The sequence below is a fragment of the Apodemus sylvaticus genome, chromosome 3 (assembly GCF_947179515.1).
Source record: "Apodemus sylvaticus chromosome 3, mApoSyl1.1, whole genome shotgun sequence".
NCBI classification, from domain to species: Eukaryota; Metazoa; Chordata; class Mammalia; order Rodentia; family Muridae; genus Apodemus; species Apodemus sylvaticus.
Genome location: NC_067474.1, coordinates 70,670,963 through 70,697,710, shown reverse-complemented (window position 1 = coordinate 70,697,710; position 26,748 = coordinate 70,670,963). Strand labels below are relative to the sequence as shown.

Sequence of the window (26,748 nt, the reverse complement as noted above, 5' to 3'; positions counted from 1 at the left end):
TGATTTGAATGTTGAGTCGTTAATGCTGTATTGGATTAAATAGTCTCTCTTCATACTTCAAACTGAACATAAAATATGGTGATGCTAAAAAATAGATTATAAGCCAGGCAGTGGTGGCGCACACCTATAATCCCAGCTCTTGGGAGGCAGAGGCAGGTGGATTTCTGAGTTCCAGGCCAGCCTGGAACAGAGTGAGTTCCAGGACAGCCAGGGCTATACAGAGAAACCTTGTCTTGAAAAAAAATCAACAATACACTGGGTGGTGGTAGGGCATACCTTTAATCCCAGCACTCAGGAGGCAGAGGCAGGTGAATGTCTGTGAGTTCAAGGTTAGCCTGGTCTACAGAGTGAGTTTAAGAACAGCCCAGAGCTACACAGAAAATTTGTCCTTAAAAACCAAACCAACCAAACAACCAAACAAACAACAAACCAGAACAAAACCAAACAGCAGAACAATGTTGGGGCCATGCTCTGAGCTGGAGCTGTGGTCTTGTCATCTCCCTCAGAGATATCTTGGTGTGTGTGCATGCACATGTATGTGTTCAGGAGGGTGTAGGATGCAGGTATGGGTGTGGATGTGTGGATGTGGGAAGGTCAGAGGACCTTGTGTGTTGGTCCTTAGGCACCTTCTACCTTTACTGGCGACTAGATCTCTCACTGGCCCGGAACCTCACTACACAGGCCAGGCTAGCTGGTCCTGTGGGCTTCCTGAGATCTGCGGCTCCCCACCTCTTGTCTTGTCATTAGTGAGATAACAGATCCTCTCTGCCCTGCCCTGCTTTTTATGTAGCTTCTGGGGATCCAATTTAGGTCCTCATACCTGTGAGACAATCTCCACCCAGCACTAGGGATGCCTTTTACACAAAAGGCAACAAAGATGCAAAAGTTACAGATTTCATATTGGTCCCCAATGGAGGAGATTCACACAACTGAGCAGTACCTACCGAGCAGTACTGCTGTGTCCGGCTGGGACAGGAGTGATCCGGCTTGAATTGTGTGTCCTAAACTTAGGTTAGCTAAACTTATGGAGGGAAGCCAATGCTGAATCCTTTTCTTATTTTAGCAGCACTCCATCATGTTAAGTAGGTCTTCATTATTGTCAGTGTAACCACTTCCCGTAAGCCATTGTCAAAACCCTCAGATGGGCTCCTAACTAATTAAGTTTCCCAAATTAAAACCAACTACAAATGAACTCTTAACATATCTATGAAAAAAAAATCCATTCCATTATGAAATAAATAATATAACTGGATTTACAAGCACATAATAAATTACCCAAAATCCATACTGTAACATATAATAAGGTATATGTAAGTTATTCCTTTTCCTAAAGGATGGCTCTCTATCTTCTGGGATAATGAATCCAGGCAGATGTGCCATTTTCGAGGCCCAGCATGGTGGTTTACTGTCCTTCCCCTTCTCACATCCCAGGCATAGCTTGCAGTACTTTCTTTTCTAACTATAGAAACTAGCAGAGAAAGCCATTCATAATTCTCTTTTTTCCCCCTTATTGAGCATCTTAAGGGTCTTATGAAGGAGGAGATGGCAGCAGAGAGGTCAGGGAGCTAGCATGGTTGAGCAGTTGGGAGTTCTGGATTTGGACTCCATCAGAATCTCCATTCCTAGACCTTGGCCCTCCTGCCTCCCTCTGCTTTCTCTCCTGCTCATGTGAATCTTTCCCTTTGGTGAGGAGTGATTGGAATTGAACCTTGTGATCCAGCAGCTGCATCAGCAGCCCACAGCTGTCTGCCTTCTGCTAAAGTGGAGAGAATGAAGGTTCTCAGCAAGAGAAGCCAGCACAAGTGACTCCTTAGCAAGATGCCTGTGTTCACACATGGGTTTGCAGAAGGAGAGATCTGACTCTCCAATGCTGCCTTCTGATTCGCTCTACATACACACACACACACACACACACACAGAGAGAGAGAGAGAGAGAGAGAGAGAGAGAGAGAGAGAGAGAGAGAGAGGGAGAGAAATAAAAGCTTTTTAAAAGAATGTAAAAGATTCCTAGCTTCAAATAGGATAGACAAATGAGCCTCCTAGCTTCAAATAGGATAGACAAATGAGCCTCCAGTGAGTCACACACATGACATACGTGGCCAGTAAGCTCTTGAACATGTCAGCTACCGGTGCTTTTTCTTAATCACACCATTATTGCCATCAGGGTCCTCCTCATCATCCCAGTCCTCCTCATCACCACCACCATCATTATCATCATCATTGCTATTGAGGTCGTCACCAATATCATCATGGTCATTACCAAGATCATTGTCATCATCATCTAATTTTGATGGTGCCCTAGAGAGAAAGGACTGACATTTTATTTCAGAACACTTGCCTCTGTCTGTTTGGCATGGCTGGAGTCTGCTTCTCTTACAAGTGTTCTTCTTGTTCATTGGTCAGTCCCTTGGGGGAAACTGGATTCTGCCATATTTTTTTTTTAATAAATACATTGTCTAGCCACTTGCCCTGCTCTTCTTCTATGGCTTTCATGATATTCCAATAATGAATATCAAGATGGTCATCAATGGGATTCTTGGTTTTTCTCAGTATATGGGCCAGGTTCTTCTGGAACTTATCATCCTTCTGTGCCCCCCTCCTGAATGCTGGGGTGGTAGACAAGTGCCACCATGCCTAACTTCAGTGGGGCTTTTGATCTGGTGAATAACAATACCGGTTGAGCAAGTTGAGGATTTTAGAACATTTCCTTCTTGCCTTGGTGCCACACTGCCTGATTAGTTCCAGCTGCCTGATTTTGAAGGGGTCCCTTCCTGTCTTAAACCTTCACCTGATACCTAGTGTGTCCAGTCCCTCCCTCACTAAAGAGTGGGGTGATATGTGGGAGGCCTCTGTATTAGAAAGTGATAGCCCAAATGGAAGTGCACGCGCACACACACACACACACACACACACAGATCCCTGTGTTACTTGTCATTGTGGTCATTAGGGAAGTTATCATGAGTTTTCTGTTTGCTCGACATATGTTACCTGCATCTTGCTTTATCTCAGGCCGAGGAAAAGAAAGTTTCAGAGAAGACCCTTCAGACCCCGCTCCTGCCTTCGCCGGTGGCAGATCACGTGAAGTGCAACATTTTGAAAGCACAGCTGGAGAACGCCTCGCGTGTGAATGCCCAGGTACATGGGGTGAATGGTCCTTCAATTTCTTGTTACAGGATTTGCAGTGCCACACAGGGGGACAATGACACAGCACCAGTCAAGGTCAATATGGAGATAGGACCCACTTCTTGGTATAGGAGCCTGGATATTATAATAATAACAATAATAATAAGTTTATTATCATTATTAATATAATAGTAAGTTTAATATCATTAATATAATAATTATTATTACTATTATTATAGTTACTTTTTATCTCTTTGTTAGGAGGGATGCAGGGGCTCATGCCATGGAATGTTTGTGGAAGACAGGGGACCACTCTCAGGAGTCACCTCTCTCTCTCTGCCTTGTGGGTCCTAAGGCTCTGACTGGTTGTCACCCTTGGTGTCAGGCACTTTTACATGCTGGGCTGTCTCATTGGCCCAAGGAAGCCTGCGTTTTAATGCAAAGAATTGCAAATTGCTAACGGGTGTGGTTATTAGTTATGCAAGCGAGAGACAGTGGTTTTTACGAGTTAGTTGCCCTGAGCAGAGCTGCGTACCATCCCCAGGGGATCCGGAAGTCAGTGTGGGGCTAGTGATCTGCATGTCTAACCAGCTCCCTGAACTACACTTTGACTCGCACTACTCCAAGGGACTGGAGGTGGCAGCTCCGGAAGCACGTTCCAACACAGGAGCATGGGAAGCAAAGATTCTGTAAATGTTTGAGTGCCAGGAGGAAGAATCCCACACAGGTGAAACTTAGAGTTCAGAGTTCCTAACTTCAGGAGTTACATGTGGCCTGGTCCCACACTAGGGGCTGGGGGCGACAGGGTCCCACACTCTGGGGGAAGGGGAGGGGATTCTGCCGGTGCTGTGTCTGTGATGGACAGGTGACACAGGATCTCCTGATGCTGCAATACTGCAACCTGACTTAGGTGTTCCTGTGGAGGAGTCGGGGGGGAGGGGGGTACCATGGCTGAAGAAGCCAGGCTGGGGTAACCCAGAAGAAAGCAAAGCAGAAAATTCCCCCTCTAGCGCCCCCTGTTGGCAAAGGAAAATTTGTTTGCTGCTTCTCGCAGATCCAAGGAGGAGGGGTGAATTTGGAAATGAGAGGATAGTGTAGTAACTGACTTAAACCCTCTGCCTGGCACCATAGTATATATCACTGGCTCCATACTGGCCATTAATTGCACTCTTCCTGGCACTCTAACTGAGGGTTCTAAGTCAGTGGCCCCAGTCACAGGTGGCCTCCAAGGAGAAACCCATTGGCCATCCCTGCCATACAATAAGCTATGGTTGGCCTGACAAGATGACTCAGTGGCTCAGTTCCATCCCTGAACCTATATGGTTGAAGCACACACACACACACACACACACACACACACACAGTTAAAAAGAGTCATTTTTTAAGCTACAGTTGCTAAGTGCTCATCAATATGTAAGAATCGACAGTCCTTGTGAGTCTCCTATCTAAACTTACATTGTGAGGAGTACATACTTCTTTCTCTGTCTACATATTTAATGACCTGTATGATTTGACTCCTCCCAGAAGATGCTGTGAGAAACAAGAGCAAACTTACAGGGCTTCTTCCACTGGGAGGCTGTGGTGTAAACAGGAGGTATGGACCATATATTGGAAAGTCAGATGGTCTGGTTCTGTGGTTCCCAACCTTCCTAATGCTGCGACCCTTCAATACAAGTCTCCTACTAGGGTTACTCCCAACCATAAAACTATTTTGTTGCTACTTTATAAGTGTAAGTTTGCTACTCTTATGAATTGTAATGTAAATGTCTGATGTGCAGGATGTCTGCTATGTGACCTCTGTGAAAGGGTCATTTAACCACCAAAGGGGTTGCGACCCCCAGGTTGAGAACCACTGGCTCTGGTTCGGGTCCTGATCTATGTTTTAGTAATGTCATCTTAAATTCATCTGTTAACTTCCTGGGCCTCAGCTGTTTTGTAGAGAATGTGGGTATCAGCTGGGTATGGTGGTATGCACTGGGAGTCCCAGGCACTTGGGAAGCAGATGCAGGAAAGTCCCTTCAGCTGCGGAGCTAGGACCACCTTGAGACAACATAGTAAGATTTCCTCTCAAGGGGCTGAAGAGACAGCTCAGAGGTTGCAAACATTTTCTTTGCAAGCTTGAGGATTAGAATTCGGATCCCAGCATGCATATACAAGCCAGGTGTGATCCCATCCATGTCTGTCACCTCCGCTTATTGGGGTGGAGGTAGAAGTATTGCTGAGGCTGGCATGGTACCGGCCTTGTTGAAAAGCCACTAGCTCCAGGCTCAGCAAGAGACCCTCAAAAGTGGACAGTAATTACGGAGAGCACTTGACTTCTCTCTCTAGCCCTGCTTACCTGAACACATACACCACACACCTGTACATGTTACACACTCACAAATTAAAGAAACCCAACAAAACAAAACAAATTAAAAGCAACCACCCTAGGTAACTGTTATGATTAAAGAATAGCACAGAGCTCCTGCTTGGTGTCTCACATCACAGATTCAGGTAAGGGAGTTGTTGGGGACACTGACTGCTCTGGGTGATGGCATTTGACACTTTTTACAGGACAGTCAGGTTGGTGCCTCACCTCAAACTGAATGAGTACAGGGCTAGCAGGGTGGCTCATAGGATAAAGGCCCCTGGGTGCCAACCCTGAGGACCTGAGCTCCATCCCTAGCAGCTACATGATGGAAGGGGAGGGCCAATCCCCCAAGTTGTCCTTTGGCTTCCATATGTGTACTATGCAAGTGCACACGCGAGCACACTCACATACACATAAGTGTAAGAAAGAAAGAAAGAAAGAAAGAAAGAAAGAAAGAAAGAAAGAAAGAAAGAAAGAAAGAAAGAAAGAAAGAAGTGAACCTCAGCCGTCTCAGGTCACAGTCCCTTCTGATTGTCTAATCTGCTGTCCCACTGACATTTCTGTGTATGCTGTTGTGTCCTATCACCAAGCAAATAAAACTGAACATGTTTCATAGCCTATAAAGTTGACGCTATGCACGTTGGCAAGGTCTGCCATGTTCCCAGTGGTCTTGCGCTACACAGAGCCTCTGTAGAGGATCCAGGTTTCTGCTACAGTGAAGTTGTACAGTGTGTCAAAAATAATTCATTTTGGAAAGTGTGGAAAAGGAGGGGATATAGACCCAATGAAAAGAAAAATATAGTGGCTCAGACAGATAAAGAGGAAGGCCCTGAAAATAGTGGAAGAGGAGAGAGGAAGGCCCGAGATCGGCCAAGCCGGGAATGCGGCCCTGCACAGTGCTCACTCGCCACTGTAGAAAAGATGCAATAGCCCACCCACCCACCCTCCAAAGCAGCCAATTAGCTTTGTAGAGATTTCGAGAAGTCCCCAAGGAAACCTGCTCTATTTTCCTTCTTTCTAATGCTGTGGGCTACTTTGTAAGTGGCTCCCACTCCCCTCCACAGAACTAATGGATCAGTGTGGCGTGCGAGTTTGTGGTGGAGCGCTTTCGTTTGTGTGCGGCCCAGCATCCTGCCAGGGGTTACGCTCCAGTTCCCTATGGGGTCAGTGCAGAGCATGGGTGTACGGAAGGGAAGCCAGAGGGACTGTCTTGTTGCTGGCTGTAGAAAAGACTCTGACAGGAGCTGTCACTGGATCTCTGTGTGGACTCCTCTGTCCTCCCTCACCCCCCACCCCCACGACATTACTGGGCATCCATACAGAGCAGAGGCTGAACACAAGGGCTGTGGGCGGGGCATCTCCCACACTGACTATACACGCTATTCGCCTGGCTGTGTGGGTGTCCTTTCCTCCCTTGTCTTTCTCAGGGACTCACCAGAGGGAGGAAGACAAGACGTGTATTAAAATCAAATGACGTCATCCCTTCCGGGGATTGCTCCTTGGATGTACAGGATTCCAAGTTCCTTTTAAAGCTGTAACTGTAAACGAGCCTGTAGCCCGAATATTCCTGTTCTTGATACACAGAGTGCCTGAAGGGGTTGAACTGCGGGGTGGCTTTTCCCACACGTTCCCTTTCTCATTAAGGCAGGAACTGACACACAGCAAGCGCTCGCTCGGTAAAACTAAGAACACAAGCGTTGATTGGATGTTCAGTTTTCACACCTTAAACCTCAGTAGCAGGAATGACTCAAGGAAACTTTTTTGTCGTTGTTTGCTGTGAAAACAGAGTAACTTTGTGATTGACTGAACAACCTGATGACTTACCTCTGTGCTCCTTCCTCTGCTACAATCCTTTGGATGCACAAGACCTGAGAGAATTTTTACATGCCAAGCTGCTGACACTTGACTAACCTGTTTTCTTTAACAGATTGGAAAAGAGGAGCCCCCGTTTGTAAATATCAATAAGAAATCGAGTCTCCAGGACACCAATGTCAGGTCTGTTGGTTCTTGTGTGAGTGGGGAATTGACACTGCCTTCTGTCAGAAGTATTGTTTCCCCCCCCACCCCCCCACCCCCTGCCTCCCAGGGAGAGGGAAGGGGGGGACAACCCGGTGATAGAAGCAGAGAGAGAAAACGAAGGGGAGAGAATAGGGGCCCAAAGAAACCAGTTTAAAGACTTCCTGTTGCTTATTCCTAACTTAACATTGCTGCCTGCCGAGCTAGCAAAGAACCCGGCCTCCTTGAGTGGTTTCTGGAGCAGGTAGAGCTGACCTTGAAGTCCCCCAGTAAAGATGCTCCAACCTCTGTTGCCTTCCCAGCCTGGCTCCTGCTCCCTGCTCTCCCTTGGGTTCACGTTTCTGACCTTTGTCAGAACTGGATCACTGGGTTCATTGATCCTCAGCCACTATCTCCACACCCCATGCCCCAGGGGAATCCCGCCTCCGCCTAAGTGACTGACATCATGTCACCAAGGCAGGCTCATTGACATCTTGGTGGTCTACCATCACCTACTCCTCAGAGCACTTTCCTCAAATGTACTACTACAGCATCTCTTATTGAAAACCCCAGGTCCTGGCTGGGGAGGTTAGCTCAGTAGTAGAGAGCCTGCCTAGCATGCTCAAGGCCCTGGGCTCGATCCTTAACCACACAAACCAGACGACTAAAACTAGACTCCTGAGTCCCACCTCAGTCCTTGGGATCCTGTGTGTGTGTGTGTGTGTGGGGGGGGGTGTTGGGGGTCGGAGTGGGAATGGAAGTGGGTCAGAAAAAAGCATCTTCGTGAATGTCTGGGTGTCCTAGGGAATTGTTATACTCAATGCTCAGAGTGAGAGCTAGCCCTTCTCTATGTTGTCTTAATGACAGCCCGGATCCCTCCGGGACTTTACAGGGACGTAATTCAGGCTGGGGCCCAGCTCAGTTGGAGAGTACTTTTCTAACATTTACAAGGGCCTAAGTTTCTGTCCCCAGCACTGGAAAAAGCAAAACTAACAAACAAACGAAAGCTGCTTTCCACTCTGCCCGCCATCCTTCCTCCATCTTAGAGAATCCTTATCTACTCCCCACCCCCAAGCTTGACACTCAAGAGTCCTTGTTCCCACCCACCCACCTCATCTCCTCGCCAAATTGGTCATCGCAACATATCAATTGAGTTTCATATTATCTCAAAGAAATCCTTTTATGACCCTAATCCCCGCCCCTCCCCACCCTTCCTTGTCTCTTATTCTGGATCACTAATACCCTGGCTCTCCCACCAATAAATATACTCTTCATGGCTCTGAAGACCTTTCTGCAATGCAAACCTGGTAGTGCCCCTCCCCAGACTAAAACCTTTAGTGACTGTCACTGCCTTTAGAGTAAACTCAGCCTGAGGTCCCTCCTGACAGGTCACTCCCTACCCCTTGCCCTTCTGCTGGGCCCCGTCAGTGTCAGGGTGGTGGGATGGTACCCTGCACTCAGCCAGGCCTCTGCTGTCTCTCGCATTGGTGGTCTTGCTTGCACAAGTCTGAGGACCCTAGGAGATGGGGTCATTTCAGACCCTGGGGTTCTGGCCTGAGGAACCATGAATTCAACATGTTGACTCAAAGTCCATCCAACAAGCATTTACCAGGGACCAACTGTACACTCTCCGCATAACAGAAGAGAAGGTGGAAGTGCGGAAGTGTCTGGTGATCTGTCAGGGTCCCTTGCTCAGGTTCTGGAAAGACTCAGTGTAGCAGTACAGGGCAACACCAGAACAGGGAAGTGGGAAGGGGTGGATGGGGGAATAGGGGGAGGGAAGAGGGCTTATGGGACTTTTGGGGAGTGGGAAGCCAGAAAAGGGGTAATTATTTGAAATGTAAATAAAAAAGATATCGAATAAAAAAAAGATTTTTTGTAAAGTCACTGTTTCGGGGCTGGTGAGATGGCTTAAGTGAGTCCCATTCTCAAGGCAGAGGACCTCAGTTTAGTTCTCAGATGCGCATGGCAGGAGAACTGACTGACTTCTGCATGACATCTGCTCTCCAGCCTCTGGACACACATAGAGAATAAATAAACACGTTTTTAAAAAGATAATTTAAAAAAATCAGTTTTAAATAAAGCCATTGGGTCGCCATAAATGATTGAGGAAAAATAAGAGGAGACTTTAATACATTTTTAAATGAAAAAATAAAAGGAATAACAAGGAAAAGAAGGGCTATGACTACGCCTAGCTGTGGCTGCAGCAGAGGAGAGAGTTTATCGTCGATGTGCAGGAGAGCACAGCCAGGGGCAGGGACATCTGGGAGAGTCCAGAGTGGGCGTGACCTTGAGCCATCCATCAGAGGAGTAGGGTAGGGGAGACTCGGTGCCTCCGCCAGGAGGCCAAAGGTGCAAAGAAAGCAGATATACAAAATGGTTGGGTTATATAGGGAAAGGCAGCCCAGCCCTCTGGGCTGGAGATTTCAAGGTAGAAGACAGGATGTGCCAGCTATACCCAGTAACAGGGTCTGATGGATGCCGGAAGAACCTGGCAGCCAGGTCTGCTTTGATATGTTCACTAGGCACCTCTGTCCCAGGTTTAAAACCTTACATTTTAACTCTGTGTGTGTGTGTGTGTGTGTGTGTGTGTGTGTGTGTATGTGTCCAGAGAGACTAGAAGAGGGCATCAGATCCCTTGGAGGCATTATTGGTAGTCTTAAGATACCTAGCATGGGTGCTGGGAATCGAACTCATGTTCTTTGGAAGCGTAGCAAGCACTCTTAACCACTCAGTTGTGTCTTTCTTTTTGTTAAAACATTTTCTTTTATATATATATATATATATATATATATATATATATATATATATATATATATAATATTAGAATATTTTAGAGAGAGTCCTAAAGTTCTTTATATATATATATCTTCACCATATACTCTAGTTAACAGCCATTGTGAACTATCAAGTTATTGGGAACTAAAGCTGAGTTACTTAAGGGTTTTCCTTCATTTCACAGCAAGACCTAGCTATGAACCAAGCCCTCACGTGAAGTAGGGAGCTTTTGAAGCAAGGCAGTTTTGTTTGCTTCCTCACCTGGCTACATCTGGTTCCCTACTCTATTTTGGTCTCTATAATGTTTGCTTGTTTATTTGATTTTGAACTTTTCTGCATTTGTAATATAATTTCAGTTACTAAGTTAAACACTGAGCCAAGAGCAGTCAGATTTCTTGACCACCAGAACCAGTAAGCTGTATATTAACTGAGAACATTAACATTTTAAACAATTTTTTTCTTTTGTCTCTAGAAGCCCCATTCCTATCCGTGTGGAAACAGCCCAGCCAGCCGTGGAGAAGCCGGAAATCAAGCCTCCCAGAGTGAGGAGGTTAACCAGGCAGTATAGTTTGTGAGTTCTGCACTTATCTACCCCCTACACATGAACATTTAGTTATAAACTCATTAACACCTCAGATGGCCATTCCCCAAACTCCATTTAATTCCCATTTTGGTGTCACAGTGGGCACATTTGTCCTCATTGACTGTGGTATAGTAAACTGTTTCCAGCATTCTGTGCCCACCTCCTCACAGTTGCGAGGATTGGGAGTCTGGCACAACCTCTCTGGGCTTCTCTGTTGGGTCCCAAAAAGCTACAAATTATCCCATTAGGGCCTTGGTCTCTCACATGGTTGCTGTCAGAATCCATGGCTGAGGATGGTGTTGGACCCCAGTCACCCTATGCTACTCTCTGTAAGGTTTCTCCATCAGAAAGCATGTGAGAGGCAAGATGAAAGTTGGTATTGTACAGCCTCTCACAGAAAAGACATCCTATTGGTTTTGCCATATTCTGTTTATTGCAAACACATTGCTAGGCCCAACTCACACTCTAGAGGAGTATTACATGGGTGGATGATCACTAAGGCAGGAACCCCCAGAGGCCATAGAGAAGCCACCTCCACACCCTGTGGCATAGTAGGGAAGTGTTCAGCAAGGATCAGTCAACAAAGCCAGAGGGGAAGCATGGAGCTACAGATGATGTCAGGACCCACCCAGATTTTTCCACTTAGTTCAACAAAACTCTCTTAGCTACAGTTCCAGGCATTGCCAGGTACTGGCAAAGTGGCTTTGACAATTCCCATATGTCGTCTCAACTTGTTGCTTCATAGGTGCTGGAGGCAAAGACAGAGTAGTACACGGCAGCCCGAACAAGATGGCTGAGGCCCCATAGGAAGGGGGAGGGGCTCAGCCGTGGGTTGGGGGACTGATTGCAATGGAGTTCCCTTTTGTGGCCCCAGCTGTGGCTCAGGCAACATGCCTGGGTGTGAAGTCTGTCAGAGAACTGCAGAGGAATCTCTGGGCACAGTGGAAACTCTGGGCAGTCTGGGGTTCTGGTCCATGTGTAGCTCTGAGATCCTGAGAAATGAAATGAATACTTTGAACCAGCCTTTATTTCTTTTTCCATTTTCTTGTGTGTGTGTGTGTGTGTGTGTGTGTGTGCGCGCGCGCGCATTTACAGGGTGGGAATTGATATCAGGAATCCACCTTATTCACTGAGGTGAAATCTCTCAACTAAACCTAAAGCTCACCAGCATGGCTAGTCACTAACCAGCATGCTCGGGGAGCCCCGTCTATGCACCAGTTATTTCTGTGGATTTCTGGGGATCCAGACTCTGCTCCTCAGGCTTGTATTGCAAATGCTTCAACCCCTGAGTTGTCTCTTCGGTACCTTTTTCTTGTCTTTTCTGGTCTTTCATTTCATTTCTTTCTTTGGAGTATGGGTGACCTCTTCAGCACAAAGCAAGCACTGTCCCACTGAGCTACAGCTCTCATCCAGACTCCACGTCCTGTTTTGAGACAAGGTCTCCCCGTGTTGCCCAGGCAGACTCTGAATGTCTGACGTTGCTTCAGCCCCCTGAGTAATTGGGATTTCAGGCCTGTGACATCAGGCCAGGCTTCAAGTGCTTTTCCTTCCTCTGCAATGCGAGCTAGTGCCTACTCTAAAGGAGTGTTTGCTTTCCAAGACCGGGTTTCACTGTGTAGCCCTGGCCATGCTGGGACTCACTCTGCAGACCAGGCTGAATTCACAGAGAACTGCCTGCTTCTGCCTCCCAAGGGCTGGGATTAAAGGGTACCACCTTGCCGGGCGGCGGTGGCACACGCCTTTAGTCCCAGCACTTGGGAGGCAGAGGCAGGCAGATTTCTGAGTTCGAGGCCAGCATCGTCTACAGAGTGAGTTCCTGGACAGCCAGGGCTATACAGGGAAACCCTGTCTCGAAAAAACAAACAAACAAACAACAACAATAAAGGGTACCACCTCCTGGCTCCAAACGATTTTGCAAGGGTCTGGCCAAAGGTTGTGTTTCTGAAAAGAAAAAGAAAAAAACAGTAGGGATTCAGGATGCATTGTGAAGTCTGGCATGCAGTGGCGGAGGCAGTACCCAGTCAGTGGGCACAGACCTGCCGTGAGCTCCCATGGGAAGGGGAGGGGAAGACACATGCTCCAGGGGTCGGAAGAGCAGGCACGTGTCACCTCAGTAGCCCGGATGGGAGCCTTGACGTGTATAGACCAGTGTGTCTAGGAAAGCCAGAATGGCTCGAACTCAGGTAATTTACAGCTCTAATGATCTCTGGGGGAACAAATAAAACCATGAAAATCTCTCCCCATCCCTCCAGGACAAGCTGCCAGGGTTTGTGTCTCCTTTAATTTCAAAATCCAAAATGTTATTGTCACCCATTTGGGATAGGTAATCCTATTAAATAATGACTAACTGCAGGAACGGAAAAAAATTTCACTTAATCACCAAATTGGCTCTTCTTTTTTTTTTTTTTAAGTCCTCTTACTTTTGCATTACTGCAGTCAGCAAAAGAATTTTAAAGCAGAGTTCTCCACAAAAACTTGTTAATGTGTCCTGTAAGCCAGGTGTGGTGGCACATGCCTGTAATCTCAGTGCTTGGCAGGCAACAGCTGGAGGATCAGGAGATTGAAGCTAGCCTGGGCTACATCCATAAGACAACAACATATTATATAAATGTATATGAGTACACTGTAGCTGTCTTCAGACACACCAGAAGAGGGCATCAGATTCCACAACAGATGATTGTGAGCCACCATGTGGTTGCTGGGATTTGAAATTAGGACCTTTGGAAGAGCAGTCAGTGCTCTTATCTGCTGAGCCATCTCTCCAGCCCAGACAACAAAATGTTATGAATTTATCATGAATTACCTCAGAGTTATCTCAGAAACTGAAATAAAGCTGGAGACATGCTGAATTTTAAATGTTTCCTTAGAACTATAAGTTCTAAGTTAAGACAAAAACTTTAAGATGTATATCTATTTAAAATAGATATATATTTAATATGTATTAACATTTATAATATAGAGATATTTAAGGTTATAACACATACACACACACACACACACACACACACACACACACACACACACACACACACACACACGGCTGGAGAGATAGCTCAGTGGTTGAAAGCACTTGCTGCTTTTTCAGAGGACACTCCTGAGCCCACATTAAGTTGGTTTACAACTGCCTGTATTCCAGCTCCAGGAGATCTGATGCCCTCTGCTGGCCTCTGAGAGTATCTGCAACCACATGGCATGTATACACACACACACACACATACACACACACACACACACACACAGAGAGAGAGAGAAAATTTTTTTTAAGTGTCTTTTAGAAAGAAGAATTTGGAGCTTTTCCTAGTTTAGACTCTCTGAGTTAACTCCTACTGTAAGAAATAGGCTATGTTCTTTTTAAATGTCTTTTTATGTAAAAACAAATACTAACTCTGCTTTTAGGGTTAATGTTTTTACATGAGGAGCCCATATCCTGCATGAATGAGGTCCATCTTTCTCCTCTGCATCACTCACCGCATAACCAACTTTTTAAAAAACAAAGTGAAAGCTTGGCTCGGCGGACAGAATCTCAGAGTTCATAATGTTCTTACAAAGGACTGGAGTTTGGGTCCCAGCATCCATATGTGTAGCTTACAACTGCCTGTGGCTTCAGCGTGGGGACCTGATTCTTCGGACCTCCAAGGTTACATGCACATATCCACACATACCCACATAAATAAAAATAAATAAAAGATAAATTTGCCAGGCAGTGGTGGCGCACAACTGTAACCCCAGCACTCTGGGAGGCAGAGGCAGGCGGATTTCTGAGTTCGAAGCCAGCCTGGTCTACAGAGTGAGTTCCAGGACAGCCAGGGCTATACAGAGAAACCCTGGCTCGAAAAAAAAAACAAATCCAAAAAACAAAACAAAAGATAAATTTAAAAACTTGGAAAAAATAAAGGGTTAGAGAGATGGTGCACGTGTCTGCTTTCTGCAGCCTTGCAGAAGTGTTTATCCGCCCAAGCCTACAATGACTTGCTGTGATGTGAGTGTCCAGCCCAGTGCCCACTAGAAGAGACATGGCTAAGAAAGCATGGTATTGGCCATGGAATGAACGTTTCCCAACATAAGAGAAGAAGGCATTTAGATGTATACCCCAGCACTGTTGGACTGTGAAGGCATCCCTTGCTTCTTCTGTGAGGGCTTCGGGAAGAGGCACGATCCTGGAGATGGGCCCAAGATCGGACTGTTGCTGGGCAGTGCGGGAGAGGCCCGTGGGGAGTCACTGCTCTCAGTAACCAGACAGCTTTTGTACAATTGATGCAAGACTGCGGGATATACAGTGGGCTGGCTACACAACTGTGAATGACGCCATGCTGTGGAACCATTCATTTTAAAAATGGTTAAAGAAATAAATCTATGGCTGGCACACACCTTTAATCCCAGCACTTGGGAGGCAGAGGCAGGTGGATTTCTGAGTTCAAGGCCAGCCTGGTCTACAGAGTGAGTTCCAGGACAGCCAGGGCTACACAGAGAAACCCTGTCTTGGAAAAGAAATGTTATGTGTGGTTCACATCATACACCCCCATCCCCCCCCCCCCACACACACAGGAATGTGGCAGAAAATCCAGCCCAAGTTTCTTTCGGTCTTGGATTCTGTGTGCTGGACATTGAGTTGGCCTCAGTTTGGAGAGCCCTGTCCTCCTGCTTTGAACTCCCCTCCCCGGTCCCCTCACAGCCTGTGTATTATTGTAATGAGCAGAGCTTCATGTGCTTTTAGTAACCGCAGTGATGAAGATGACCTCCCTCCAGACCTTGCTGAGGCAGTGGGAGTCACCACAGCCACAACCACAACCACCACGATGTCTGCCACTCAAGTTTCGGTGTCGCTGGTGTCCCCCAAAATCCAGAAAGTCAGCTCGCCTCAGAAGTCAGAAGTCAAGAGCCCACTGTCGCCGGGGGCCAAGGTATGGGAAAGAGCCGCAGGCATAATGTGCTCTTACAGCGTGGCGTTCAGCTTGAGCACATGTGTTTTGCATAATCAGTTTCATGCATGCATTTAAGAGCAGTAAAACCAGAGTGCTGATTTAACTCAGGTGGTAGAGTTAAAGTCATGCATTTGGTTCCCAGCACACATAGAGCAAGCATGGTGACACACACCTATAATCCCAACTCAGCAGGTAGAGGCAGGATCAGAAGTTCAAGGTCATGTGCCACTATGTAGTGAGTTCGAGGCTAGCATGAGACCTGTTTCTAAAAGAGCAAAGCCAGTTTAAATTGATGAGATTAAGGTTGGTTCCAAGGATAAAGTGTTGATAATTAAAAATAAAAGTAGCAAAATATATTTTCACATACCCTGATCCCAAAATATATGGCATCCATTTCTGAGAGACATTTAATGATGTAGAACAAAACAGTATGCACTGGGCTTTAGGAAGTGTTTTAAGGGATACTTGGTGGTAGTGTTGTTTTATATTGCTGTGTCACCCTGGATGGCTTTAAAGTCTGGTGTGGGCAAATATATCTTTAATCTCAGCAGTCTTGGAGGCAGAGGCAGGTGGATTTCTGAGTTTAAGGCTAACCTGGTCTCTTTAGTGAGTTCTAGGACATCCATCCAGGGCTACATAGAAAGACCCTGTCTTGAAAACAAACAAGCAAATGAAATTCTATCTTATGGGCTGGTAAGATGCTCAGAAACTAAAGGTGCTTGATACCAATCCTGATGACCTGAATTTGACCCCCCCCCCCACGAAGACCTAATTGGTAAAGGAGAGCACTGACTCCCAAAGTTATCCTCTGACACTCCCCCCATGCTGAGGCATATATACACATATGTATGTGCACACAACAAATGAATGTAACTTTAAAGATGACAAATGTTTTAAACCATCTTAGAATATCACAAAGCTAAGAGGAGAGCAGTTGCCCCAGGTGCCTTTTCTACTGGACAACTTGGAGAAATAAAAAACATAGACATGTTCCCATCCCATACCTCACACTGGATAAGTGTGTTAATGGTTTGAAAATGGGAAACCACTCTGTCAGCTTGAGATTTCAGGAAATTGCAAACATGGGTGGCGGTAACAGAGGCCTTGCGCGAACCGTTCTTGCTTTTCTCCTCGTGACTCTGCCAATGGCCAAACTTTGGCAGTTAGTTCAGATACAACTGAACCTGTTCCTGTCCAAGCACATGCTGAGCCAAAGATGGCTGTGGTCCACGACTTCTCAAGGAAAGTTGGGTCTAGGGAATAGCTTCCCAGACAGCAAGATGGGACTCCAGCGGGTTCCAGCTCCCGCTGTCACGCACCAGTGATAGCTCTGAAAGAACAGTCTCCTCAAGGCCCATATCCCCTGGGCCTTAGCTTCTGCTCCTCCTGAAGATGAGAGGGTCAGCATTGATGCTCAGATCAGTACAGGAAGCCTCACTGGGATCCCTGAAACTTATGCAGGTTCCAGGGTCACGCTTAGCAGCATCTAAACAGCAGTGGTCCAGGCCTAGATCCTGCATGAACAAGGTCCATCTTTCTTGATGTCCTAACTCATATGTCTAAAATAGACACAGTGTGTTTGGACCCCTCAGCATAGACTGGAGCAGGCCCAGGCCCTCTGGCATTCTTCTGACGAATCTTCTTGAGTTTTTTGTTTGAGGTAGAGTTTTTGCTACATAGCAGTCTGGCCTGGGACTTACTATACACCCAGGATGGCTTTGAGCTCGTGGGAAACCTGCCTCAGCCTACCAAGTACTAGGACGATAGACGGAGCCGCCATCCTGGCTTCACTGCTGAGTGGGAGGCACAGACTGTTAAAATCCAGACTGTGGGATACAGAGAAGAGTGTGGAACAGGAGCTACAGAATCCTCCCCAAAGCTCCAGGGCTCCCTCTTGTGGCCATCTTTGCGCAGGACAAAACATTGTCTTGAAGAGTCTTCAGAGGCCCCAGCAACCCTCCAGAAGCCTCCTTCCTATTATTGCGCTGCTGGTCAGTTTAGCTCCTTCGGGGCTCCTGACTCTTCCATGAGAGATGGCTTCTTTGTTCTATTTATGTATTTTACAGACTCTTTAAAGCATTTCCCCAGAACCAGTCCAAAAAATGTTTTGTAGCTTTAAAAAGGACAGATCCCACATCTTATTGTCCTTCTATCCACGAAGATTTCAGGGGAAGGTTGGGGTTCGGCCTGCCTTTTTGTACACTGCTGAGGGAGGGAGGAGTGTGTTGAGGATGGAGTTGGGGCTGGGGGTGGGAGAGATGTCTTAGTCAGGGTTTCTATTCCTGCACCCACAAGGGACCCTCCCTCTTTGATCACTAATTGAGAAAATGCCCCACAGCTGGATCTCATGGAGGCATTTCCCCAACTGAAGCTCCTTTCTCTGTGGTAACTCCAGCCTGTGTCAAGTTGACACACAGAACCAGCCAGTACAAGGGAGTTGCACACTGAGCAGTCCAGTGCTAGAGAAGTGTACCCTTTCCCTTGTGCACCCTGCCATCTGCTCTGGGGATCACTAACTGGGGACTTTCTTCTCCCCTTTGCAGAGTCCCTCTGACCACGGAGGCACCTTTACCCTGGGGCCGGGCGACTTGCTGATGGACTTTACAGAAGTCACTCCTCTGGTAAACTTCTCATTTTTCTAAAAGCAGAAAAGCCACTGACCACAGATGCGTCTGGCATGGGGAGGGGGGCCAGGCGGGCACTGCTGGTGGAGGGCTTCCGATAGTCCCGGAAGCTCTCGAGGAGGATCAGATGGCAGTGCTCTTCATCACCCTTCGGGGCCCTTGGTGGAGGGGTGCTCCTTCTCCTCAGAGGGTGGCTGCAGGGGTCCCGGCTGCGCCTGCGTGCTGCTCCTCAAGCGTAGCAGGGCTCCTTCTCGCTTGGGCCTCAGCTTCCTGGCTTCCCGGGCTGTGCCCTGCATGCCCACCTGTCTCTTGCTGTTGCTTCCAGCAGTCCATCTGGTCTGAAACACTGGCTCACGGCTCTTCCCTGGCGTCCCAGACCCCTATGCCCCCTCCCACCATCTTTCCTCTGCATACAGGTCTTCCTTTAGGGATAGTGGCCCTCGTGGGACTCCTGCAGGTGAGGAGCCCTTTATAGAGGACTGAGCCCTAAAGGAGTCGGGCAGGCAGGCTCTTGCTTTAGTTTCTGGCCACTGTTCACATGCAACCACGTGTGTTTGGGTTTTTTGAAATAAGGTCTTGTGTAGCCCAGACTGAGTTTGAACTTGCTGTGTGGCCAGGGATGGCCTTGAACTTCTGGTCCTCCTACTTTTAACTTCCGAGTTCTGGAGTGTACTGCCGTGCGTGCGTGGTGTACGCAGTGCTGAGAATTGGACCCAGGGCTTCCTGAACACTGTGCAAGCATCTGCCAAGCAAGCTGCACCCTCTGCTTTCTGCTCCCCACTTAAGAGTCGTGTCATTGGGTCGTGTCCTGTCTTCCCGACAGCACAGATGTCAGGATGTCATTGTTTGTCTCAGAAGTGTTCTCAGGAGAGGAAGAGAAGAAGAGAAGGAGGGAAACACACACACATACATAAAGAGGGAGGGAGGGAGAGAGGGAGAGACACAGAGACAGAGAGACAGAGAGAGACAGTGAGACTTAAAGGCAACATGAATGTATGTAAAGTATCATTACCTGGTACAGGCAAACTTGAAATAACTTCGGCTAGGCTTAGTCCTAGCTCAATAAAGCTGCGCATAAATCATGCTCCACTTTGGGGACCACACATAAATCAAGTCAGAACCTGTCTCCTGAGAGCTTTGTACTTAGTTATGGGACAGCTCCAGGTTAGAGGGCAGCTCAAGGGTGGCCAGGAAGTCAGGGTGATAAGTGGCCAAGCAGCATGTAAGCTGCACAGGAGATGCCCAGGGGGAGGCCAGAGGGGGCATCGTTGGGCATCAGCGTTTAGAGGAGGGACTCTTCAGAGGCTTTCAGGAGAGTCTGCGCTGGCACCGCATTTGCCATTTCTACAGCTGTCTCTTTTGCCTAGCAAGTTCCACCAGTCTAAGAACAGCAGAGAGCTGCCGGGAGGACCCCGCCCTGGGGACCATCACAGTTGCACAAATGGCGTGGTTACTCTCAGTCTTCTTGTTAGCTGGGTTGCCGAGACCAAAGTCCCTTCTCCCCCAGTTGTCCAACAGAGTTACTATAACTGATAGCTGTTCAGTCAGGCCTCAGCAGCCCTTTGCACAGATACAGAAACTGAGTATTGGAATAGGCACAGCACACAGGAGCACCTGGGATCAGGAACCCTAGTGTCTGGCCCCTCCCACTGAGCACTGTGTGCTGGGTTGGAGAAAATCTGGCCCCATCTTGGGGGGAATTTGCCACTTTAAAAAGAAGTAATCTCCAGGTTGGGGAAGAAGACAGGGGTCGTGGAAGAAAGTCAAAAAGTAGCACGCCAGGGTCAGGAGTTGCCAGATACATCTCTGCCGAAGCTTCTTGTTTAGGAGTGCCTTGTGGAAGATGGAGCCCCTGGCAGCCATCTGAGAACATCCTGTTCTGGAGGGCAGCCAGCCAGAGAGATCTGGGAACTCTTGCGGTGCATCCTGAGAATCTGTGAAGGAGACAGCAGAGACAGCTATGTCCTGAGGACCATGTGTAGGGAAATCTGCTAAGCAGGAATTAGAAGCCAGGTAAAGCTGTCCCAGTGAGTTAGACTGATAGGCAACTTCCCAGCTGTCCAGTTATGCTACAGAGGACACCACAGGCATCTGTGTGAGTGGTTATCCCCTACAATTAGAGTATGAAGGGAAGTTTGTTTGATAACTAAAAAAAATCACCTAAGCATAAAAGCACAGGCAGTAATCCAAGTAATCCTGGTGGCTCTAAGAACTATAGCCAATTTATTTTTAAAAATCTATCATGACTCTTTTTGCAAGAGTAATAGGATTCCTCAAAACCACGTGTTTGCCAATAGACTTGATTACTTGTAGAAGCAAAAGCTCTTGGCTTGGATACTGCAGTCTTGGTTTAGAGAGGAAACAGTGTGTGACAGTAACTCCTTGAGATCTGCCAAATGGCTTCCTCCTTCAGGGACTGTCACCCCCTCTTGTGGGATACCTCTCTACATCTCAGGAAAACTCTGACTTAGCTGTGAACTGGGGTCCAGGAGGCTTTATTATATATGGAGCTGAGGTCCTTGGGCTGTAGCGAGACAGCTACTCAGGTTTGCAGTGACCGTGTGCCCTTGGGAAGACCTGATGTTCAAGTACAAACACACAGGTTCTGCCGAGGGTGTGTCTTGGCACCGTAGGCGCTAACCTTTTCTTGTTCCAAGTGAATCCTGTTTCCATGAGTCCTGAAGAGTGCAAGGGAGGGAAGGGGGACTTGGCAGTTTGCTTTTCCCCTTTGTCTGGTCTTCTTTGATTTCTGCTCCTGTAGAGCAGCGCCTGCTTCACTTTGCCATTAGACAGCTCAGGAAAGAGTGGGCTCAGCTCCCAAGTTCCACTGTATCAGTAACTGTGTCCACTTCTGAGTCCCGAGCTTGAGGCTGACGTGCTACCATGTAAGTATAGCCCATGCCTGGCTTGCATCTGGCCTGTCAGTAGGTGTGGAGCCTTGGGACCACCTCACCCTGCTTCACCCCTACAGACTTAGACGCCGAGGCTTACATGGGGGTATGCACTTGTTGCAGCTCAAACAGCAGGTTGGCATCAGGTGTAAGACTAGAGTCTTATGGCAGGTGACTGAGTCTGGATGCATCTCCTTTTTCCTAAGTGGTCCCTCTTCCTTTAAGCTTGCCAGGTCCCAGGACCTCTCAGCCTCCTCCAGAGCCTAGGCTTGGCGGAAGCTCTGGGAGGGTCTTCAAGCCTTAACCCAAGTTGAGTCCTACAGCTCCCTTAATGAGACATGGGAATGGAGGAGCTTATGTCTGCAGTCTAAGAGATTCAGCCTGCATGAAGCATACGTTCTCAGCTGCCAAGTCTATACTCTTAGCCTCTGATCGCTCTCTCTGGGTCTTTCTTCAAAAGAGGAAAGTTGTACTTTACCAAACGAGAATGGTAAAATTCTCTGCTGATGCTTATCAAACAACAAGTAACCTACCTCCTGTAGTCACCCAGAAGCTCACAGCCTCTGCCTAGTTCCACGTTTCTTCTGGCTGAGAACTTCTATGCTACTGCATAGCCAGCTCTAGAAGGAAAGTGGAGAGAAAAGACCAGATGTTCTGGCACGTTCCATGGAGATTCTATGAGAACTAATATCATGTTATTCCTGTCTAGCCTGGCCCAGTCTCTGTGAAGTGGGTTTCAAAGTCTTCAGGTGAAAAAAAAAGTCAAAAGTGAACTCTAGGCACACAAAGACCTTCTGTATACTGGGTCACCCGGCCTACCTCTGGCTGGTAACAGACCATAAGCACCTGTCCCCTCATGTCAAGTCCCCAATGTGTTCTTGACTCTTCCCTGTGGGTCTTGTGCCTCTCTGAGCTCTGCATCTTATAAACTACTCATCGACAAGGCTACAAGGTGGGTCCAGTGTGTCCTGGCACATGGCAAGTTAGGGAAGTATGTACATGACTGGGAGACATTGCTCTGGTCTGAGGAAGGCCACATGGGACATGGGATCAGGCTGCAGTTGGGCGTCAAGACAGGGTTCCAGTTGGCTCAGTGGCTTAGTGCTTGTTTGGAACTCCGCTCTCCCAGGTGGGCTAGAACTCAGCCTCGTGTCCAGGCTTCCATTTGTCGGCCTGCGACTGCATCTTTGCTTCCAGGGTTCAGGAGGGGTGTAGCGACGTCTACTCAGTTCACTGTATCATCACTCACAGACACATCTAACACACTTCTTACATCTTTCATGGGGTCTTTGGGTGGGTGGAAATCTCTGTTTGCTTTCACTTACTGGCCATCATTCTGTCCTGGGGTCCTTCTGTCCAGGGACCAACTGCCTCCCTAGCTCAGTTTGACCAAGAACTCTGGTCTTTCCTGTTCTTTAGTCCCCATTCCCAGCCTTAACCTGTGGAGAAGGAGCTAGCTCACTCTCTCTCTCTCCGGTGCTCAGTATTTTGGACTGTATATTGTATTTTGGACTGACCCAATATACAATCTTTCTTTCCTTCTCTATCTGCCTGACTTTTCTCTTCCCTTCTCAAACTAGCAATGTCCTTTAGAAGCCTATGAAAAAGAACCCCTCCCACCACATTTCCATTATTATTTATCAATGCCTAGAATCTTTCCATTCCCCCAAAGAATCACATTTTAAACCTCAAAGCCATGTATGTATATGTATATGTATATGTATATGTATATGTATATGTATATGTATATGATGTGTATGGCATAGCCAAATAACCTGTAAGACATGCTATTGATGCCTGCTCACTGACTAAGAGTCAAGGGTGTGGAGTTAGTAGGAGTCTGAGGTCATTCCTTTGCTTACGTGTACTCAGGTGACTGTTCTGGAAGGTCAGAAGTATGGGAGCAATGGTCATCATTTACCATGAAAGTTCAGCGCTGCACAAAGCCCTAAGTCATTCCTAATCGTCATCTATCCACATGTTCATCATTTGGTGATATAGTGTTTCTTGGTTATTTATGACAGATTTTATTTCCTTCATGAAATGTATGTTGAGTTCCCCATTGCTATCAGTAAGAGCAAAGGTCTAGGGACTTATGTGCAGAGATATGTGTGGAGCATGCCCAGTGTGGCTGGTTTTAGCTGAAGCGTGGATATCCTGGGGTCCTGAAGTCAGCCAACCGCCTACAGGCACCATCTTGTACCTTCTTAAGCAGGTAGGATTTCTCCTGAGGACTGAAGAGAACAGGAGGAGGATTTAAAGTAGGCTGGTAAACCTTAACTGCGGGTGACTAATACGGACTCACTTAGCTTAGAAGAAAGGACTTAAGAAACAGTCCACAAAGGGGGTGGGACCTGGGAGGCCGACTTTGCAGGAACGATTTCTGCATCTCGAAAATGTGAGTGCGAAACAAAGCCGTGTTAGGGAGGTTATGATGGTGAAAGCCCCCACCCCATCCCACCCCACCCCGGCAGCTGCTCAGCTCCACGGCCATCAGAGGACAAAATCAGATAGATTTGGAGAAGGAAGGAGGCCTGTAATTTCCTTGATCGTTCTTTTTAGTGAACGCTACCCAGAGGCTGTATTTTAATTCTCCCTGTGGGATGCTGCCAAGTTTCCTGAGCTAAAAGATGCATGGGTTTGTTCTCTGGAGTGAGTGGTCCCTCCCTGAAGCCCACACTAACCCTTCAGCAGTCCTCTCTTCCTAACACCGAACGTCTTCTGTTTGCCATCCTCATCCTCACTTAAACAAGCCTTTGTACCTTTGCTGGGCACCTGGCACTCCTCGGGGCCAGCGGTGGGGGGTGGGTGCGGATATCCTCCCGCTAAGCTGCAGTGCGCCCCCACCTCCACTAGGCGATGCCTAAACCTGGGCTCATGCGTGAAGAAAGTGGGACCAGCTCTGTCTGAGTTTTGAACCCAGGTGGCAGAGAGCCGGAAGGATGAAATCCTGACCTCTGTACCTCTTGCCTCTTTCTTGGTGTCTTCTCACTCACCTGCACCCCATAAGCAGTACCCTTCCTTGGCTGAGGGTGGGAAGGCGCTGGGCATAGAAGGCAAACGCCCTCAAGTGTGTGATCTCCATGCCTCACATTGCTAACTCATGGCGCTGTTTGTGACTTGGCCTGGGCAATGCTTCAGAACCCTGGTGATGCTTCATGGGGCGGGGGTGGGGCACTGCTCCCAGTCCTATGCCCCTGGTACCAAGAGAGAGTTTGGCTCTGCTATCCCTGGGAAGGGGGTTTGGCTTGTCCTTCTGCTCATGGATTAGAGAAGAGAGGTGAAGACCAGAGAAGAGAGAGAGACAGAGAGGAGGGTAATTGGTGGGACTGGCAGTGATCAGTCCAGAGGCTAACAGCATCTAGAAAGCAGCCACGGGTGACGCTGGCTTGAATAGTCTGGTTCGCCAGATCCGTGTTGCACTGTGCTGTCTCTCTCTCCTTTCCCTCCCTTCTCCTCTCTCTCCTCCTGTCTTATCACGTCTTCCTCCCTGTTTCTCCTCCTCTCCTCGTGAGCAGGCAGAGCCCGCCAGCAGCCCCCACTGTGCATTCTCTCGATGCTCTCCTCCACTCTCTCTCCCCATGAAGGAAGAGACCACTGGAGTTTGCATGTACCCTCCAATCAAAACGAGGCTGGTAGGTACCCTGGCAGGGCGGGGCCTGCTGGGACAGGTGAGGCGGCCGGCTGGCCAGAGCCAGGTGAGGCAGCAGCTGGGTGGGCATGCAGAGGCGCCAGCCTCAGACAGCCCTGCTCTTGGGTGCTCTCACCCCAGGATGGATGGGGAAACTTGGGGTCCACCTAGGGTTGGCCAAACCAAGACACACCCCCTGTTCCCACCCTTTCCTCCGTAGCTCTCAAGAACCAAGAGCCACTGGCTTTCTGGGGACTTTGATGGGAAAGGGGGATATACGCCCTGGTAGTCACCAGCTAAGGTCCTAAGTGTCTGTCCCATAGCAAACACAGTTTTAAACTCATCACCGCCCTCTACTTAGTGACATCATGACCTGATGATGCTACCTGATGATGTAAAAGGAACCATCTCACTGTGACCAAGCATATATATTATTTTTTATCTCTGCATGTTTTCTTCTGCGTGTTCATGTTCATCCATTGTTTCACCTGTTAGACAGTATCCCTGTAGCCCATGATGTCCCTGCTTTCCTCCTTTCGTGGAGCGCTATGGTGTCTCTGTCTCGTTCTCATTGCTACACCCTCCATGGCCGTTTGTACTCCATCAAGGAGAAGGTGTACATACTGTGGGCCTCAGCCCCTCACAGGAAGTGTGCCCCCTGCAGGTTGTCACCATTTCAGGGAACATGGGGCATTCTTATGTCTGGGGTTTTGTTTCCTTAGGCTAGATCCTGTTGAGTGATATAGGGTGACTTTGGTGTTTGCCTCCTTCTGAGGTGGCTCTAGAGTTGGGATGTGCCACCAGAAGGGAGTCCCTGCTCTGCCGATCAGAAAGCCTTAGGGCACTCAGGAATGTAGCTTACACGGAAACAGTGGAAGGCTGTTATTTGAGGCTGTTAACTTATTTCACTAATAGCCATAAGGAAGCACTTACTGTCTACTCTGGTTGGCCTGATAACTTATCTGTAGATGTTTTTGTTGTTGTTTTGTTTTTTCCGAGACAGAGTTTCTCTGTGTGGCCCTGGCTGTCCTGGAACTCACTCTGTAGACCAGGGTGGCCTCCAACTCAGAAATCTGCCTGCCTCTGCCTCCCAAGTGCTGGGATTAAAGGCGTGTGCCACCACTGCCTGGCTGTAGATTTCTTTTTGATATAACATTTGTCTTAGAACACCATGTCAACCTGTTAGGCCAGGCAAAGAGAGTAAAAAAATGTATTGGGATGTTTGGGCCAAGAGCCTTTAGGAGCTTAGGGTTGAGAATTTTGAGATACATATTTGAACAGATTTAACTGAAAGGAAAGCAGGCTTGGGGTGAGCATCATGGCATGTACATTGCAAGGATATTGCCATCCCCATAGTGACGGACAGCTGCTGGGCCTATTCAGAAGCATGCTTCAGATCTGGGTCTGGTCTGCAGTGTCTCTGCTCCTCCATCCCCATTAGAACAGTGGGAAAGTACCATGGGACTGTCTTAGAGTCGGTCCATAGGCAGGACCCTGTAGGATACAAAGCCACTGTCCCTGGGTAGGGCTGGCCTCTGTGCCTTGTCAAGAACCTGTGCCTGCACAGGTATATAGGCTGTTTCTGGGCCTGAGGACTATAGACAAAGCTAGTGCCACAGTCACCAGGCCTCCGGCCCTCCAGGTATATATTGCCTCAAATAAATAAGCACTCTCCTTTTTCCAAGGCCTCCAAGAAGCCAAAATGAGCAAAAAGAAAGACATAAAAGCCATGATTACATGCTGAGTAGAACACCATCTTCACTAAAATAAGCGTCCTTGCGATGTCTCATTGGCTACCTCCACGTTCCTTACTTTCTGTTCCCAAAGGCCATAGTGGTGGGACTTTTCATG

General features: G+C 47.8%; 1 protein-coding gene across 2 annotated transcripts in view; it reads left to right on the top strand.

Moving 5' to 3' along the window:
* The window catches only part of Epb41l4b (erythrocyte membrane protein band 4.1 like 4B), a 160,146-nt gene that overhangs the window by 115,068 nt on the left and 18,330 nt on the right, over positions 1-26,748 (top strand). The window contains exons 18-23 of one of the 2 annotated variants that reach the window (XM_052176526.1): positions 3,010-3,135; positions 7,401-7,468; positions 10,719-10,817; positions 15,553-15,730; positions 18,295-18,372; positions 24,785-24,901. In XM_052176526.1, the coding sequence (XP_052032486.1) occupies positions 3,010-3,135; positions 7,401-7,468; positions 10,719-10,817; positions 15,553-15,730; positions 18,295-18,372; positions 24,785-24,901 (666 nt within the window). The remainder of the gene's footprint in view (positions 1-3,009; positions 3,136-7,400; positions 7,469-10,718; positions 10,818-15,552; positions 15,731-18,294; positions 18,373-24,784; positions 24,902-26,748) is intronic. The other variant, XM_052176524.1, reaches the window with a different exon arrangement.